General features: G+C 65.2%; 1 protein-coding gene across 6 annotated transcripts in view; it reads left to right on the top strand.

Annotated features, from left to right (window-relative positions):
• LOC120392110 (signal transducer and activator of transcription 5B) overlaps nt 1–14,087 on the top strand; it is a 46,715-nt gene that overhangs the window by 28,801 nt on the left and 3,827 nt on the right. For 3 of the 6 annotated variants that reach the window (XM_039516594.1, XM_039516595.1, XM_039516596.1), the window contains 14 exons: nt 4,828–4,965; nt 5,820–5,976; nt 6,474–6,563; nt 6,853–7,027; nt 7,612–7,742; nt 7,823–7,974; nt 8,402–8,557; nt 8,949–9,128; nt 9,589–9,676; nt 9,757–9,879; nt 10,784–10,876; nt 11,456–11,662; nt 12,355–12,449; nt 12,543–12,673. In XM_039516594.1, the coding sequence (XP_039372528.1) occupies nt 4,838–4,965; nt 5,820–5,976; nt 6,474–6,563; nt 6,853–7,027; nt 7,612–7,742; nt 7,823–7,974; nt 8,402–8,557; nt 8,949–9,128; nt 9,589–9,676; nt 9,757–9,879; nt 10,784–10,876; nt 11,456–11,662; nt 12,355–12,449; nt 12,543–12,673 (1,906 nt within the window). In that variant the 5' untranslated portion in view covers nt 4,828–4,837. Of the gene's footprint in view, nt 1–1,594; nt 1,857–2,183; nt 2,447–4,827; nt 4,966–5,819; nt 5,977–6,473; nt 6,564–6,852; nt 7,028–7,611; nt 7,743–7,822; nt 7,975–8,401; nt 8,558–8,948; nt 9,129–9,588; nt 9,677–9,756; nt 9,880–10,783; nt 10,877–11,455; nt 11,663–12,354; nt 12,450–12,542; nt 12,674–14,087 lie in introns of those variants that run through there. The other 3 variants (XM_039516599.1, XM_039516597.1, XM_039516598.1) reach the window with 3 other exon arrangements.

Raw genomic sequence — 14,087 nt, 5'->3', positions numbered from 1 at the left:
CGGGGCAGGGAGCCCAGGCACCAGCGCTGGCCGGGCAATTGTCACTGAGAAGCAGGAGAGGCCAGGCGTGCCATGCGTGGCCTGTGGACGGGGCGGCTCTAGGCATTTTCACGCCCCAAGCACGGCAGGCAGGCTGCCTTCCACGGCTTGCCTGCGGAGGGTCCACCGAAGCCGCGGGACCAGCGGATCCTCCGCTGGCACGCCGCCGAAGGCAGCCTGCCTGCTGCCCTTGCGGTGCCGGCAGAGCGCCCTCCGCAGCTTGCCGCCCCAAGCACGCGCTTGGCGTGCTGAGGCCTGGAGCTGCCCCTGCCTGTGGAGCACTGCAAAGTACAGGATGGCCCTGCTGGAAGAGGGACATTTCACATGGCCTGATGGCAGGAAACATGCTTCCAGGGTAGGTGTCACCCATCCCCTCCTCGGAGCCGCTTCCTGGGCACAGCCAAGGGTGCTGCGTGTTCTGTACCCTTCGTGAAATACCTCCCCTTGTCCCCTGCTGTCTCCCTACCCCACCATGGCAGGCTTGGGGCCCTGGTATTTCAGCTCCTTGGGCAGGTGTGACGAAGTGGGACTGTTCTTAATGTTTCTTCTGAATACTGTGTGGGTGCCTCAGTTTCTCCTGTGCATTTCTTAAGTCTCCAGCGTGCATAAATGGCCGACACTCTGTCTCCTGGCAGCAAATGGCCCGGGCCCTTCCCCCCTGCAAGGGAATAGCTAAAGGTGAACAAAGAGATCAGGTGACCTCCTGGCCCAGGAAAGAGACAAAGGCCAGAGAGGAGGGGCTGGAGGGGGAGTCAGTTGGGAGCTGGCTGGGGACATGGAGTGAGGGCAGACATGGGGGTCTGGCTCACTGCCCCCCAGAATGGACCTGGCCGAGGGGTCCGGTTCTCTGTACCTACAAGCTCTGTGTTAGACCCTGTTCCTGTCAGCTAATAAACCTCTGTGTTACTGGCTGGCTGAGAGTCACGTCTGACTGCAAAGTGGGGGGGCAGGACCCTCTGGCTTCCCCAGGACCCCGCCGGGGCGGACTCGCTGTGGGAAGCGCACGGAGGGGCAGAGGATGCTGAATGCTCCAAGGAGAGACCCAGGAGGTGAAGCCGTGGGAGCTGCTTGCCCTGCAGACAGGCTGCTCCAAGGGAGAGGAGGCTCCCCAGAGTCCTGCCTGGCTTGGTGGGGAGCAGTTCCAGAGCATCGCCCAGGGACTCCGTGACAGCAGGTCTCTCTCTCCTGGCATTGCCAGGTGTCCAGGGCACTTCTGGGCCCTGTAATACCAAAGCAGCAGTGAGTGCTGGGGGTGGGGGGTCACAGCTCGTGTCATGGCCCACTGAGTACATGTGATCTGTCAGGCCTGAAGTCAGCCTCCTTCCCTTTCTTCTGTGCCCTGCTGAAGAGCAGGAGCAGCCAGGTACGGAGCCCCCCAGGTGCAAACACCCGCCTGAGGCCCTGCAGTGGGTAGCTGCCCTGTGGGTTTTATGACCTGTCTTCAGCTGAGTGAGACGCTTGTGCCGCTGCCGGCCCCACGCGGCCTCGCGCTGGCGCTCCCAGTGAGCGTGGCTGGATCTGCGCACGGCCGCGCGCTCACTGCAGCGGCGAGGAGGAAGCTGCCAGGAGCCCAGCGCTTGCTGTTTGGTCTGCGAGAGGCAGCTGACATTTTGGAAGGAAATAGCTGCTGTTCGCTCCTTCCTGTAGCAGGGCAGCCTGTGGAGCAGCAGCGCTGGGCTGTCCCTGCGGGCGCAAACCCTTTGCCAAGAGGCAGGATCCCCCTCGGTGCCCAGGGTCGGGGTGCCCAGGTGGCTGGCAAGGCACTGCCAGGGCGGTGCATGGGGCAGGGCAGAGCGAGGAGAACACCTGTTCCTGCCGTGAGTATCCCCTGCACTCGGGGAAGGGACCAGCAGCTTCTGACCCGGCGCCAGGGCCACCGCTCCGCGCTGCAAGGAGTGAGTTTGCTGCTGGCCCCCAGGCAAAAGCTTCCTGGGGCATTGGTGAGATGCCAGCATGGGAGGGTTCTGGGTCTGTCTGGCACGCAGCTCTGCACAGAACCTTTCCTGCCCTCTCCCCCTATACTCACAGCCCCCACTGCTTAGCAGGAGCTCGGGAGTCGCCATATGTGGCGTGAGGCTCAGAACTGCCTCGTTGGGGTGTGCGGGGAAGTGCTGTGCCCTGGGGCCTCAGAACAGCTCGGGCTGAGACAGGGTTCGGCTGGGGTCCAAGGGGTCATAGCCCTCCCTGTTCACAGCGTTATTAAATATTTGTTCCCCTCCTAGGTACTTACACCCTTGAACCATCTCTGTGTTAAGCTAAATAGGCTGAGATCCCTGAGTCTGTCAGTGTAAGGCAGGTTTCTAAACCTTTCATCATTCTCGGGCCTCTTCTCTGACCCTTCTCCAATTTCCAACATCCTGCTGGCACCAGAACCGAGCACAAGATTCCAGCCGGGCCAAACACGGAGGTAAAATAACCTCTCTGCTCCTGCTCAAGATTCCCTGTTTCCGCAGCCCGGGATCACATCAGCGTCAGGCTGAGCGCTCATGTTCAGCTGAGTCTCTGCTTCCCAGGGGAGAGTAGGGCCTACCTGTAAATGGGGTGCGGGAGATTGGGGCCAGGGGAGACGGGGCCTGAGGGTTGGGAACTGGGAACCAGGGAGGGAAATAATGGGGTGACTGGTTCAGCAAGGAGTCTGGACTGAGAACTAGTGAGGCAGGAGGCAAGGGAGACAGATCTAAGGAACCTGGATATGGGGGAGAACTGGGACTGGCTGGGCAAAGAGTCTGGGAAGGCACCAATATTGGGGATGGGAACCAGTGGGCTTGGGGATCCTGGGGGGAGGCAGGAGGAGGCCGGGGTGGAAGGGCAGAGGCAGACTGGACTCCGAGCTGGCAGGGAGTGGGAGGGAGACGGGGGCTGACGGAGGAGAGCACTGGCAGTGAGTGGAGACGTGGAGAGGAACTCCAGATGGGCGGCTAGGACTGCCTGGGTAAGGAGACTGGGACTGGCTGGGTGAGGAGAATGGGACGGGGAGCCAGGGTGTGGAAGAGCCAGGACTGGGACAGGGCAGAAGAGGCCAAGCGTCGGGGGAAAGGGCAGATGGGGTTGGGACCACGAGAGCACACTCCTGTCCAGAGCCTGGAACCCACGTGGGGCTTCTAAGGCTCAGCGATCCTCTGCTGTCGGGAATGAGGTGAAACCACCGGCTAAGGGCTCATCCCCCTCTAGCTTTGGTCCATGTACAGAATGACAACCTACTACTGCCGTTGGTTAACGCTTAGCTCAAGTGGCCGAGGTCTGTGTGGTGGATGTGAAGGTCCAACCCTGCTGATGACTCCTGGGGATTGATGTGAAGTCACGTGATGGAGTTCATGTCGGGGGGGGTTGGTGGATTCTTCCCCAGTTCATTTGGTTTCCTAAAAACCTAGGAAATTGCAGAGAGAAACCTGTTTTAAAGTAACGTTAGTAAGGGTGCGAAGTCCAACGCTCAGCAGTTAGGAAGTGCCAAAGGGAGGTTGCCCAGGCATTAATGGTGCCACTTCCTAACTTTTCAGTGCTTGGTTTGAACCCTGAGTCATGTTCGGTAAGGTGGTTTGTGCTTGTGGTATTTATACCAGCACCCTAGGCTGGCGCTGCTCGCCCAGCCCATCGCGCCTCATTGCATCACCTGTAAAAACTCTCCGATGGATGAGCTGGTTTTCCAAGACCTGTCAAGCTTGACGAGGGAAGCTCTTGCTTTTTATAGGCGCTGGCTCTCTGTCTGGCCGTTCTATATTTGCCTCCGGGGATTGCATGTGTCGCCACGAGCCTAAACCCCCAGAATAAAGTGCAAGGCAGGAGCGTGGCTGCGCAGCGCGGGCTGGGCCCGGAATAGAAGCTGGCACCTCTCCCCTAGTGTTTGGAGAGTCTGACTGGCCTGAAATAGCTCCAAGAATCTGATTTCAGAACCGACCGCGACCTCGCCCCTTTGTTTTCTCCAGAGTGTTTGTGTACAGCTGAGAGCGGGCGTGCGCTGAGCGTGCTCCCGAACCCGGGCCCCCTGGTCTGCGTGCCGCAAGGACCTCGCGGGAGGCACGTAAGACCCAGTCCCTGGGCTGGCTGCTGCGCTGTGGCAGATGGGCTGTCCTGGATGAAGGGCCCTGAATGCTTGGTCATTTCACAGTCCCATGGCAGGTTAACAGGGCAGGGGCAGTTCTGTGGCAGAGCTGGGTCTCTCTGCCCCGAGGAACTGGACTGCATGGGCTGTGCTGGGCAAACCCCAATAACCTGTGCCAGGTGCATGTGGGTGATTCCCAAATGGGTGCTGGCCTGTTCCGTCACACCCTCGGCCAGCTCCTCCCATCAGGTGCTCAGGGAAGGTGGTGTGGGGCCGGGGGGCCGGGGAAGGCGGGCGAGGGGCTGGGGAAGGTGGCCGGGCCCTGGGGGGGCCAGGGAGGGCGGCCAGGGAAGGTGGCCGGGCGCCGGGGTGGACATTTCCTCTGTGCTGGTCAGTTTCCCCTTTTCACGGTGAATGACTTTGCTTGGCCGGACCAAGGCTGAGCTCTCAGGGCGCGTGCTAAGGGAGATGGTTGTTGCGTTGCATGCGAATACAAGGGACTGTACATCACTGGAGTCTCCAGGGGCTCTCCCTGGAAGACAGAGGGGGGTCGGATCCTGGGTCCCCAGAAGCGTTTCCCAGCAGTGCACTGTGATGTCAGAGCCAGAAAGTCTCTCTCCTGCATTAGACTAGAGTCTCCCCTGGGCAGCCGTTGTCTGACGCTGCTCTGGGCTGGGGGCACAGAGGGCCCTTCTCCCCCTCAGTGTTCATGGAGGGTCCTTGCCCTGATGGTGTCTCCTTCCCCCCAGGTTCTGAACAATGGCCGTGTGGATCCAGGCCCAGCAGCTGCAGGGAGAGGCCCTGCGCCAGATGCAGGCTCTGTACGGCCAGCACTTCCCCATCGAGGTGCGGCATTACCTGTCGCAGTGGATTGAGAGCCAGGCATGGTAGGTGAGGCCACCCCGTGGCTGCCGGACACGCTCCAGCTGGTCCTTCGGGCCTTGGCTGCCAGGTGCTCTGACAAACCCGTGTCTAAGGGGCTGGAATTGGGGCTGTGGGCCTGGCCCCACCAACCCGCTAGCTCTTGTCAGTGTGTCTGGGGGGATCCCCGCCGAGAGCTACACTCCAGCTGCACAGCCACCTCTCGCCTGTCTCCAGGCAGGGCTGAGGCACGGTGGGGGGGACACGGGACGGGACTCAGAGCTGGGAGGAGGCAGAAGGTTAAGGCTTTGTGGGGTCCCCTGGGCTGTGGGCAGTCCTGGGATCTGACAGCCCCACAGCTGAGTGGAGCCTGGCTCAGCGGTTAGAGCTGAGCCTGGGGACTCTTGGGTCCGGCCCTCCTCCTCCCTGTCCCACCACCTTTCTCTGGGGCCTTGGCTCCGGGCCTCACTTTCCCTTTACCCACCCCAACGAAAGGCAGGGCCCTCCCTGTCTGCGACCCACACATCTGGCCTGGGGGCATGGCTGCAATGGGGGGCTGGCACTGTGCTGGGGGGCAGGCTCAGGGCCTGGGGGGCAGGTGCAGGGCCGGGGGGCAGCCTCGGGGCGGGGCTTTGCTCCCATTCGCTCTGGGCTTTGTGTGGCGGGTTGGCTGGATCGTCCCAGTTTGCTGAGGAATGAGGCTCCTCCCCAGCCCAGTTCTCCCAGCTGGGCCCCCAGGAGTGCATGTCCCGCGAGACGACGCTGCAGCAGAAAGCGTCGCTGGAGGCCTGTTCCCCCAGCAGATGCAGTCTCTGCACCGAGCTGGGGCGGGCAGGCTGGGCCCCAGCTGAACCCCCCCCCCCGTCTCTCTCTGTGCCAGGGACTCCATCGACCTCGATAACCCCCAGGAGAACCTCAAAGCCACCCAGCTGCTGGAGGGGCTGATCCAGGAGCTGCAGAAGAAGGCCGATCACCAAGTGGGCGAGGACGGGTTCTTGCTGAAGATCAAGCTGGGGCATTATGCCACTCAGCTGCAGGTTGGTGCCCGGAGCCGCAATGGGGCAGCCTTTCCCCTCATGTCCTGCCAGGGGCTGGCCACTCCCACTGGGCGCTCCCCCGTGGGCCGGCCAAGCCTGGCGCATTGCAAGGGGCTGGAACGGCAGCAGAGTGCGTGATGGCAGGTGCCGTCTCTCCCCTCTCCTCACCGCGTGGGGCCAGCACATCCCTGAGCCCCCTCCGCTGCTGCCCCGAGCTCCATCCCCTGCCATGTCGCAGCCCCCCCAGCCGCTTCCATCCCCCACGGGCTCCTTGTCTGGCCATGGGGAGCTGCCGTCCTGCCAGGGGCCGACTGGGGTGACCCCCATCCTCACCCACGTGCCCTGGGAGCGGGGATGCCGGCAGGGTAGGTTAGGGCAGGAGAAGCCCCCCCGCCCAGTGCCCACGGCACCCCCTTTTCCCCCAGCCTGGGGCGGTGAGAGCCCCTGATTAGCCCCACTCTGCGCATGGCTCAGGAGCTTTGCTTCCCCTCCTGCAGAACACGTACGACCGGTGCCCCATGGAGCTGGTGCGCTGCATCCGCCACATCCTGTACCACGAGCAGCGGCTGGTTCGGGAGGCCACTAACGTGAGTAGCCAGGCAGGGGGGCCCTGACTCGCTCCCCCGTCTCTCTGGGGCCCCGGGGCCACTGCCCCAGCCCAGCCCAGCCCAGCCACGGGCACTGACTCTGCTGGGACCACCCTGGGGCCCCTCACCCCACCCAGTGCCTGTGGCTCCAGCCACGGCCCCACGGCGTGAGGCTCGGCCTCCGTGCTCTGGGGCCCGTCGCTGCCCCCCATGGCAGCCCCTGCAGCCCTGCCTCTCCCTGCCCCAGGCGTGGGGGTCACGGCACTGACCTGATGCCCCCCCACTGCAGAGTCCCTCCCCGGCCAGCAGCCTGGCGGACGCCATGTCCCAGAAGCACCTGCAGATCAACCAGACCTTCGAGGAGCTGCGTCTCGTCACTCAGGACACGGAGAACGAGCTGAAGAAGCTGCAGCAGACGCAGGAGTATTTCATCATCCAGTACCAGGAGAACATGCGCCTGCAAGGTGGGGGTGGGGGGGCTCTAGTCGTGGGGAGAGGGAGGGGCCGTGGGGATGGACTGATGGGGGCAGAGACCGTCAGGGCAGAGGCAGCTTCGCCCTGAGATCCTGTCCTCGGGGAGACACCAAACGTCCCGAAGCTCTTGCCCCATCCCAGCTGCTGAGGGGCGCCAGGCCCTGGGCTCCGGCTGGGTCTGGCGGGGGGCTGCCTGTGCAGCTCCGTGCCTCGCACCCCGTGCTGGCCGCTCCGCCCTGGGGCCAGGGGTGTCTGGGGGGGTGTCACCCCCCGCGGTGTGGAGGAGACACTGCCATAGCATCTGGGGGGTGGGGTGTCGTCTCACCCACCCTCCACGCCCCCGTGAGGAGGCCCCAGGTATCTGAGCACTCACGGGACGGTTCCCCTCCCTCCAGAGTCCCATGGGAGTCCCCAGCTCAGCACCGTCCCACCGGCTCCATGGGGCCTGGGGAGCGAGTCCCCCCCACCCCCACCCGGGGCAGACCTGGTGCAGAGGTTCTGGGGGTGCTGCTGAGAGTCGGGGAGCCCCCAGGGCAGGCGGGGCTCAGGCTAACGCTCTTGGCCTCCTCCCCAGCCCAGTTCTCCCAGCTCTCCCAGCTGGGCCCCCAGGAGCGCATGTCCCGCGAGACGACGCTGCAGCAGAAGAAGGCGTCGCTGGAGGCCTGGCTGCACCGGGAGGCCCAGACACTACAGCAGTACCGAGTGGTGAGCGCCAGCCCCAGGGGGACCCCACTCCCCTCCCCGGTGCCGGCCCCGTCCGCCACTAACACCCCGTCCCCTCGCAGGAGCTGGCGGAGAAGCACCAGAAAACCCTGCAGCTGCTGCGCAAGCAACAGACGACCATCCTGGATGATGAGCTGATCCAGTGGAAGCGGCGGCAGCAGCTGGCGGGGAACGGCGGGCCCCCCGAGGGCACCCTGGACGTGCTGCAGTCCTGGTGCGTCCGCCCCTCCCAGCGCTGCCGGGGAAACGGGGGCTGGGCACCCGGGAGTTGCCGGTTGGCCCCTGGGCGGTTGGCTGGGAAACCAGCGGATGGTGCTGCCGGCAGCAGGGAATCCAGGGAGCTGCCCTGGGTCCCAAGAGGCAGCCCCGGGGGGTGACACTGCCCCCGCTGGGGTTGTTAGTCCAGGGCACGAGGGGTCACCTGCCCCCATCGCCAGGGACGTGGGACTGGATTCCTGGGGCGGCTGAGCTCCCCACAGGCCTAGGCTAAGGCCGGACCGTGCCAGCCTGGGAGGACCCGGGGTGGGGGGCGCAGACAGGGAGCCCGTGATGAGCAGACACGGGACACCGAGGCCTGGGGCTTCGTGATGTCCCTGGGCCTTGCCAGAGCACTGACCTGGCCCGGGGGCCCCTCGCCCCAGGTGTGAGAAGCTGGCCGAGATCATTTGGCAGAACCGGCAGCAGATCCGTCGGGCCGAGCACCTGTGCCAGCAGCTGCCCATCCCGGGGCCCGTGGAGGAGATGCTGGCCGAGCTCAACGGCACCATCACAGACATCATCTCCGCCCTGGTGACCAGGTACCACCGGGGGCAGAGCCGGGCCTGTCTGCCCCATGTGAGCTGGGCTGGGCCCGTCTGCCCCACACGGGCTGGGGGGCCGAGGCTCAGGCTCTGACCTGGGCAGGCAGGAATTGGGCTGCGAGGGGCCGGCTGGATCGGGGGGGTGGGGATGCTGCTGGCACTGCGGGGCGGGTGGCAAGAGAAACGGGCTCGTGGGGCAAGTGCTTTGGGCAGGAGGGGAACTGGCCTGGGGGCTGGGAAGGGGGATCTGGGCGCAGGGGCTGTGAGCCGGGGTGGGGATGTGCCGGTGTCTGTCCCCGTCCCCCCACCCCCACGCCTGGCGGTCGTAGCTCCGGCCCCTGGCCCCATCTCACGGCCACAGGCCCGTGACGCTGGCTCCTCCCCCCAGCACCTTCATCATCGAGAAGCAGCCCCCCCAGGTGCTGAAGACGCAGACCAAGTTCGCGGCCACGGTGCGGCTGCTGGTGGGGGGGAAGCTGAACGTGCACATGAACCCGCCGCAGGTGAAGGCCACCATCATCAGCGAGCAGCAAGCCAAGGCCCTGCTGAAGAACGAAAGCACCCGCAAGTAATGCCCCCCCTGCCCCGCCCCCGCCCCACCCGGGGCAGCTCCTGGGAGACGCCCAAGCTGGCCCCGCAGCTCCTGGGGAGACGGGGGCTCTGGCAGGGCCCCGGGGGGCTGGTTCCTTGTTCTCTCTGCGTCGCTGGATCCCCCGGAGAGTCCAGCCCAGTGTGTGGCTGGAGCTGCCCCCCCCCCCCCCCCGCCGGGGTATCGCTGAGCGGAGGGAGGGTCAGCCACACGCCAGTGGGGTCCCATCCCCAGGAGACCCCCCTGCCCGGCCTGGTTGGCTCATGGGGCCCCGTGTCCCCTGGGCTGGACTCCAGGCCCGTGAGTGGGTTCCCTGGGCCCAGAGGGAGCTGCCCCCCATGGTGACTGTCGGCACCGCCCTGCCCCCCCGCCCCCGTGCCCCATGGCAGTCGGGGCTGGTCCAGTGCCTGGTCCCCTTGACCTGCCTCTCCCATTGCAGCGAGAGCAGCGGGGAGATCCTGAACAACTGCTGCGTGATGGAGTACCACCAGGCCACGGGCACCCTGAGCGCCCACTTCAGGAACATGGTGAGAGCCGGGCCGCAGCGCCGCCTCCCCCTGCGCCCCCCACCCCCGTCGCCTCTCACGCTCTCCCCTGCCTCCCACAGTCCCTGAAGCGCATCAAGCGCTCGGATCGGCGCGGCGCCGAGTCGGTGACCGAGGAGAAGTTCACCATCCTCTTCGAGTCGCAGTTCAGCGTCGGCGGCAACGAGCTGGTCTTCCAGGTCAAGGTAAAGCTGGTGCCGCGATGGCGCCGCTGGGCCTGCCCGGCTCTGGGCCCTGCGCTGGCACCGCTGGGCCTGCCCGGCTCTGGGCCCTGCGCTGGCACCGCTGCCCTGAGCCCTGCCCGGCTCTGGGCCCTGCGCTGGCACCACTGCCCTGAGCCCTGTCCGGCTCTGGGCCCTGCGCTGGCACCGCTGCCCTGGGCCTGCCCGGCCCTGGGCCTTATGCTGGCACCGCTGCCCTGGGCCCTGCGCTGGCACCGCTGCCCTGGGCCCTGCGCTGGCACCGCTGCCCTGAGCCCTGCCCGGCTCTGGGCCCTGCGCTGGGACCGCTGCCCTGGGCCTGCCCGGCCCTGGGCCCTGCGCTGGCACCGCTGCCCTGGGCCTGCCCGGCTCTGGGCCCTGCGCTGGCACCGCTGCCCTGTGCCTTGCGCTGGCACCGCTGCCCTGGGCCCTGCCCGACTCTGGGCCCTGCGCTGGCACCGCTTCCCTGAGCCCTGCCCGGCCCTGGGCCTTATGCTGGCACCGCTGCCCTGGGCCCTGCGCTGGCACCGCTGCCCTGAGCCCTACCCGGCTCTGGGCCCTGCGCTGGCACCGCTGCCCTGAGCCCTGCCCGGCTCTGGGCCCTGCACTGGCACCGCTGCCCTAGGAGCCCTCCTGGGGCTGGTGTCAGGTTTGGCCGTGTCGGCGTCTCTGGGTTGAGGGAGGGACACAGGAATTCCTGAGCCTCAGTCACTAGCTGGGGCAGCCCCAGGGGGAGCGGGGCCCGTGGGGTGGGCATGGGGGCGGGGAGCACAGGGGGGCTTGGTGTGATGGAGACTCGCCCAGCGGCCGTGGGGGAAGGGCAGGAACTGGAGCTGAGTCCAGCCCCACCCCGGCCCCACACTCAGCCTGGCCCTGCCGGTTCCCACAGACGCTGTCCCTGCCCGTGGTGGTGATCGTGCACGGGAGCCAAGACAACAACGCCACGGCCACCGTGCTCTGGGATAACGCCTTCGCCGAGCCGGTGAGCAGCCAGCGCCGCCGGGGGGAGATCCCCACACCCGGGGGGCCTGCCCCCCTTCTGCAGTGCCCTTGGCCGCCCCACATCAGCAGGTCCCTTGGGCTGGGCCGCCCCCACCTGGCCCCTCCTGCAGCCCTCTGTGTTCTCGCCTGGGCGGTCTCCCATTCCTGCCCCAGCCGGCCTCTGTGCCAGGAGCGCTGGGGGAGGGGGACAGGAGTTCTGGGGGGGAGGAGGGGAGCTCTGGGAGTGGGGGAGGCAGAGGGGGATGCTGGACAGAGCCCTGCGGGGGAGGGGGCGCTGGGGGAAGGAGGAGGGGTGCTGGGGGGCAGGAGGTGGAGAGGGATGCTGGGGGCGCTGGGGTGAGTGCCAGGGAGGCAGACGCTGGGGAGGGGATGCTGGAGGGGCGCTGGGGGGAAGGAGGAGGGGGTGCTGGGGCGGGAAGTGGAGAGGGATGCTGGGGGGCGCTGGGGGTGAGTGCCAGGGGAGGGGGGCGATGCTCCCGGGGCCGGAGCCCTCCCCGCTGGGTTCCCTGCCCGGGTGCAGCTGGCGCCCCCTGAGCCCGGGCGCCGCCCCCTCCCGCAGGGCCGGGTGCCGTTCGCCGTGCCCGAGAAGGTGCTGTGGCCCCAGCTGTGCGAGGCGCTCAACATGAAGTTCAAGGCCGAGGTGCAGAGCAGCCGGGGGCTGACGAAGGAGAACTTGCTCTTCCTGGCCCAGAAGCTCTTCAACAGCAGCAGTGCCCAGCTGGAGGAGTACAGCGCCATGTCCGTCTCCTGGTCCCAGTTCAACAGGGTGAGCCGCGCCGCCCTGCCAGCCTCCGCCCGCGGGGCCTGGGCCGGGAGGGCAGCAGGGGGGGCGGGGGAAGGGATCCTGTAGTAGCTGAGTGGCATCACTTGTGGGTACTGGTGAGATGCCGCGGCAGCGCGCGTCCCCTCGGGCTCCTGGCCAGGGCAGCCTGGCCTGCAGACTTGCTGTCCCATCGGGGCAGCCAGCCAGGAATCCCTTTGGCACAGGCTGGCGGGCGCATCTCACTGCAGAACAGCGCACGGCAGGTGGGAAGGAGCAAGAAGCAAATGGTGCTGAGAGACGGTGAGGGACGGGAGCCCGGGACCCTCCTGCCAGGCACTGGTCTCAGCTCACGCTAGTGCTGGAACGGCCTTCCTCTCCCAAGGAAGCAGGCAGGGATGGTGGCAACCCGTAACCCTCTGGCTTAGGGGCCTGGCACACTTCCACTGTGCTGCCTGCCTCCCTCTGGCTCGCACAGGAGAGATGCCAGGCTTGCCCACCCAGAGCCTGCTTACGGGGTGCCTGGCGCTGAAGGGGGGGAAACTCGGTATCAGTGCCCGTCCCGCAGCCAGCGTTCAGAGTGATGCCCTGGTGCCAAGCCAGTTCCCCCTGTGGCCAGCGTGGGGCTGGGGGACAGGAGCGGCTGTTGTAGGGCGTGCTGGGCTCAAAGACGCTCAGGGTCTTTTTTCATTACCCAGGAAAACTTGCCAGGGCGGAATTACACCTTCTGGCAGTGGTTCGACGGGGTCATGGAGGTGCTGAAGAAGCATCTTAAGCCTCACTGGAATGACGGGTGAGAACCTCCTTCCCGGAACGGCCGGCACGGCACAGCACAGCCCTCCCCCCTCCCAACTGCCAGCCCCTCACCCCCCTCTCTGTGCTCCAGGGCCATCCTGGGCTTCGTCAACAAGCAGCAAGCGCACGACCTGCTGATCAACAAGCCGGACGGGACCTTCCTGCTGCGGTTCAGCGACTCCGAGATCGGGGGCATCACCATCGCCTGGAAGTTCGACTCGCGTGAGTCAGGGTGGGCCCGGAGCAGCATGGAACCAGATCCGTGCCTGGGGCTGGAACGGGGCCAGCTCAGTCCTGGCGTGTGAGTCAGTTGATGGCCTGTGAGCTGTGTGTGGTGCAGAGCAAACCTCCGGCTCGTCCTGCTTGGAAGGCCGGCTGTGCTCCTGGAGGCTGCGCTGTGCTGATCTGTTACCGATTTCGGGAGGCCAGATAAAGGTGCCTCAGGCCAGGAGAGCTTAGCCTCCTTCCTATGCAGGACCAGACTGTGCTGGTGCAAGCCCTGTCCTGCTGTCTCAGCTCGGCCACTGTTAACTATACCAGCACGACTGGCTAGGGGACGCAGGCCTCCGCTGCCCGGCTGAGAGCCTTTGGAAAGGGCAGCTTTGGCTTTTCTCTTTTTAGCTCAGAACACGGGACCTAGGTTGCTCCAGGCTGCCACAATGATTCTTTTCCCATTTCTGAAATCCAGGGCAGTCCATTGTGCGGCGGGTCTGTGCTGAGCAGTACGGTAAATCTTCCCAACGGTGTTTTGTCACGAGAGCTGTGTTTAGAGAGACTATGTGAAAATACAGCCAGAGCAGAGGCCTTCTCTGTGTGTCTCGCAACAAATTAGACTCCATGTTAAATCTGAAATAACATCACGGCTCTGCTTTGCCTCTGGCTCTCAGCTCAGCATGGCCCATGGCAGAGGAGTTTTCCTTTCACTTTTGTTTCTAGTTAGTTTCACTTTCTGGCTCTCCCTGGAGCTGTTGTGTCAGATGGCGTGTTGCAGGGGTGCGGGTGAGCGCGAAGAAAAGCTGTTTTCATTAACTTGAGATTTTAAACAAATACGCTAGTGAAACGTGTCAGAGGAGTTTGTATGCCCTGAATGCAGCGGCAGCCCTGGCGCTCCGCACGAGCCAGTGGGAAACTCACGGGACTTGAATTGCAAGTCTGGTGATACTTTGAGGTTTTTCCTTAAAGCCCCAGGTCCTGGGCTCAGGCGATTCCATGAGAATCTCACCTTGGGACGGAGCAGGGAATGGGGCGGATTTGACCTGGGAATGTTGCCAGGGAGTCACATTGGGGATGAGAAGGAATCTACTTGAGCTGTAACCTGAGCCAGGAGTGGGGTGGGGAGAAATCACACCTTCTGCCTGGGAGACTGAACAAAGGAGAGGAGCAGCAGAGGGGAGCGGGGAGAAAGCAAAGAGGAATTGTTTAGTTACAGTTTGGGCTGGGGGGTGCAATGCAGGGAACCCCACGCTGGGGTCTAAGCTCCCTGAACCCCCAGAAGGACTCGATTGAGGGGTCCTGGCTGTGCTTACAAGCTCTGCTGTAGCCTGCGTTCCTACTGGCCAATAAACCTTCTGTTTTGCTGGCTGGTTGAGAGTCCCGGTGAATCCCAGGAAGAGGGGTGCAGGGCCCTGACTCCCCG

This window comes from Mauremys reevesii, linkage group 27, assembly GCF_016161935.1.
Source record: "Mauremys reevesii isolate NIE-2019 linkage group 27, ASM1616193v1, whole genome shotgun sequence".
Lineage (NCBI taxonomy): Eukaryota > Metazoa > Chordata > Testudines > Geoemydidae > Mauremys > Mauremys reevesii.
Note: the sequence above shows the minus strand (reverse complement) of the source record. Positions and strands in the feature narration are given on the sequence as shown.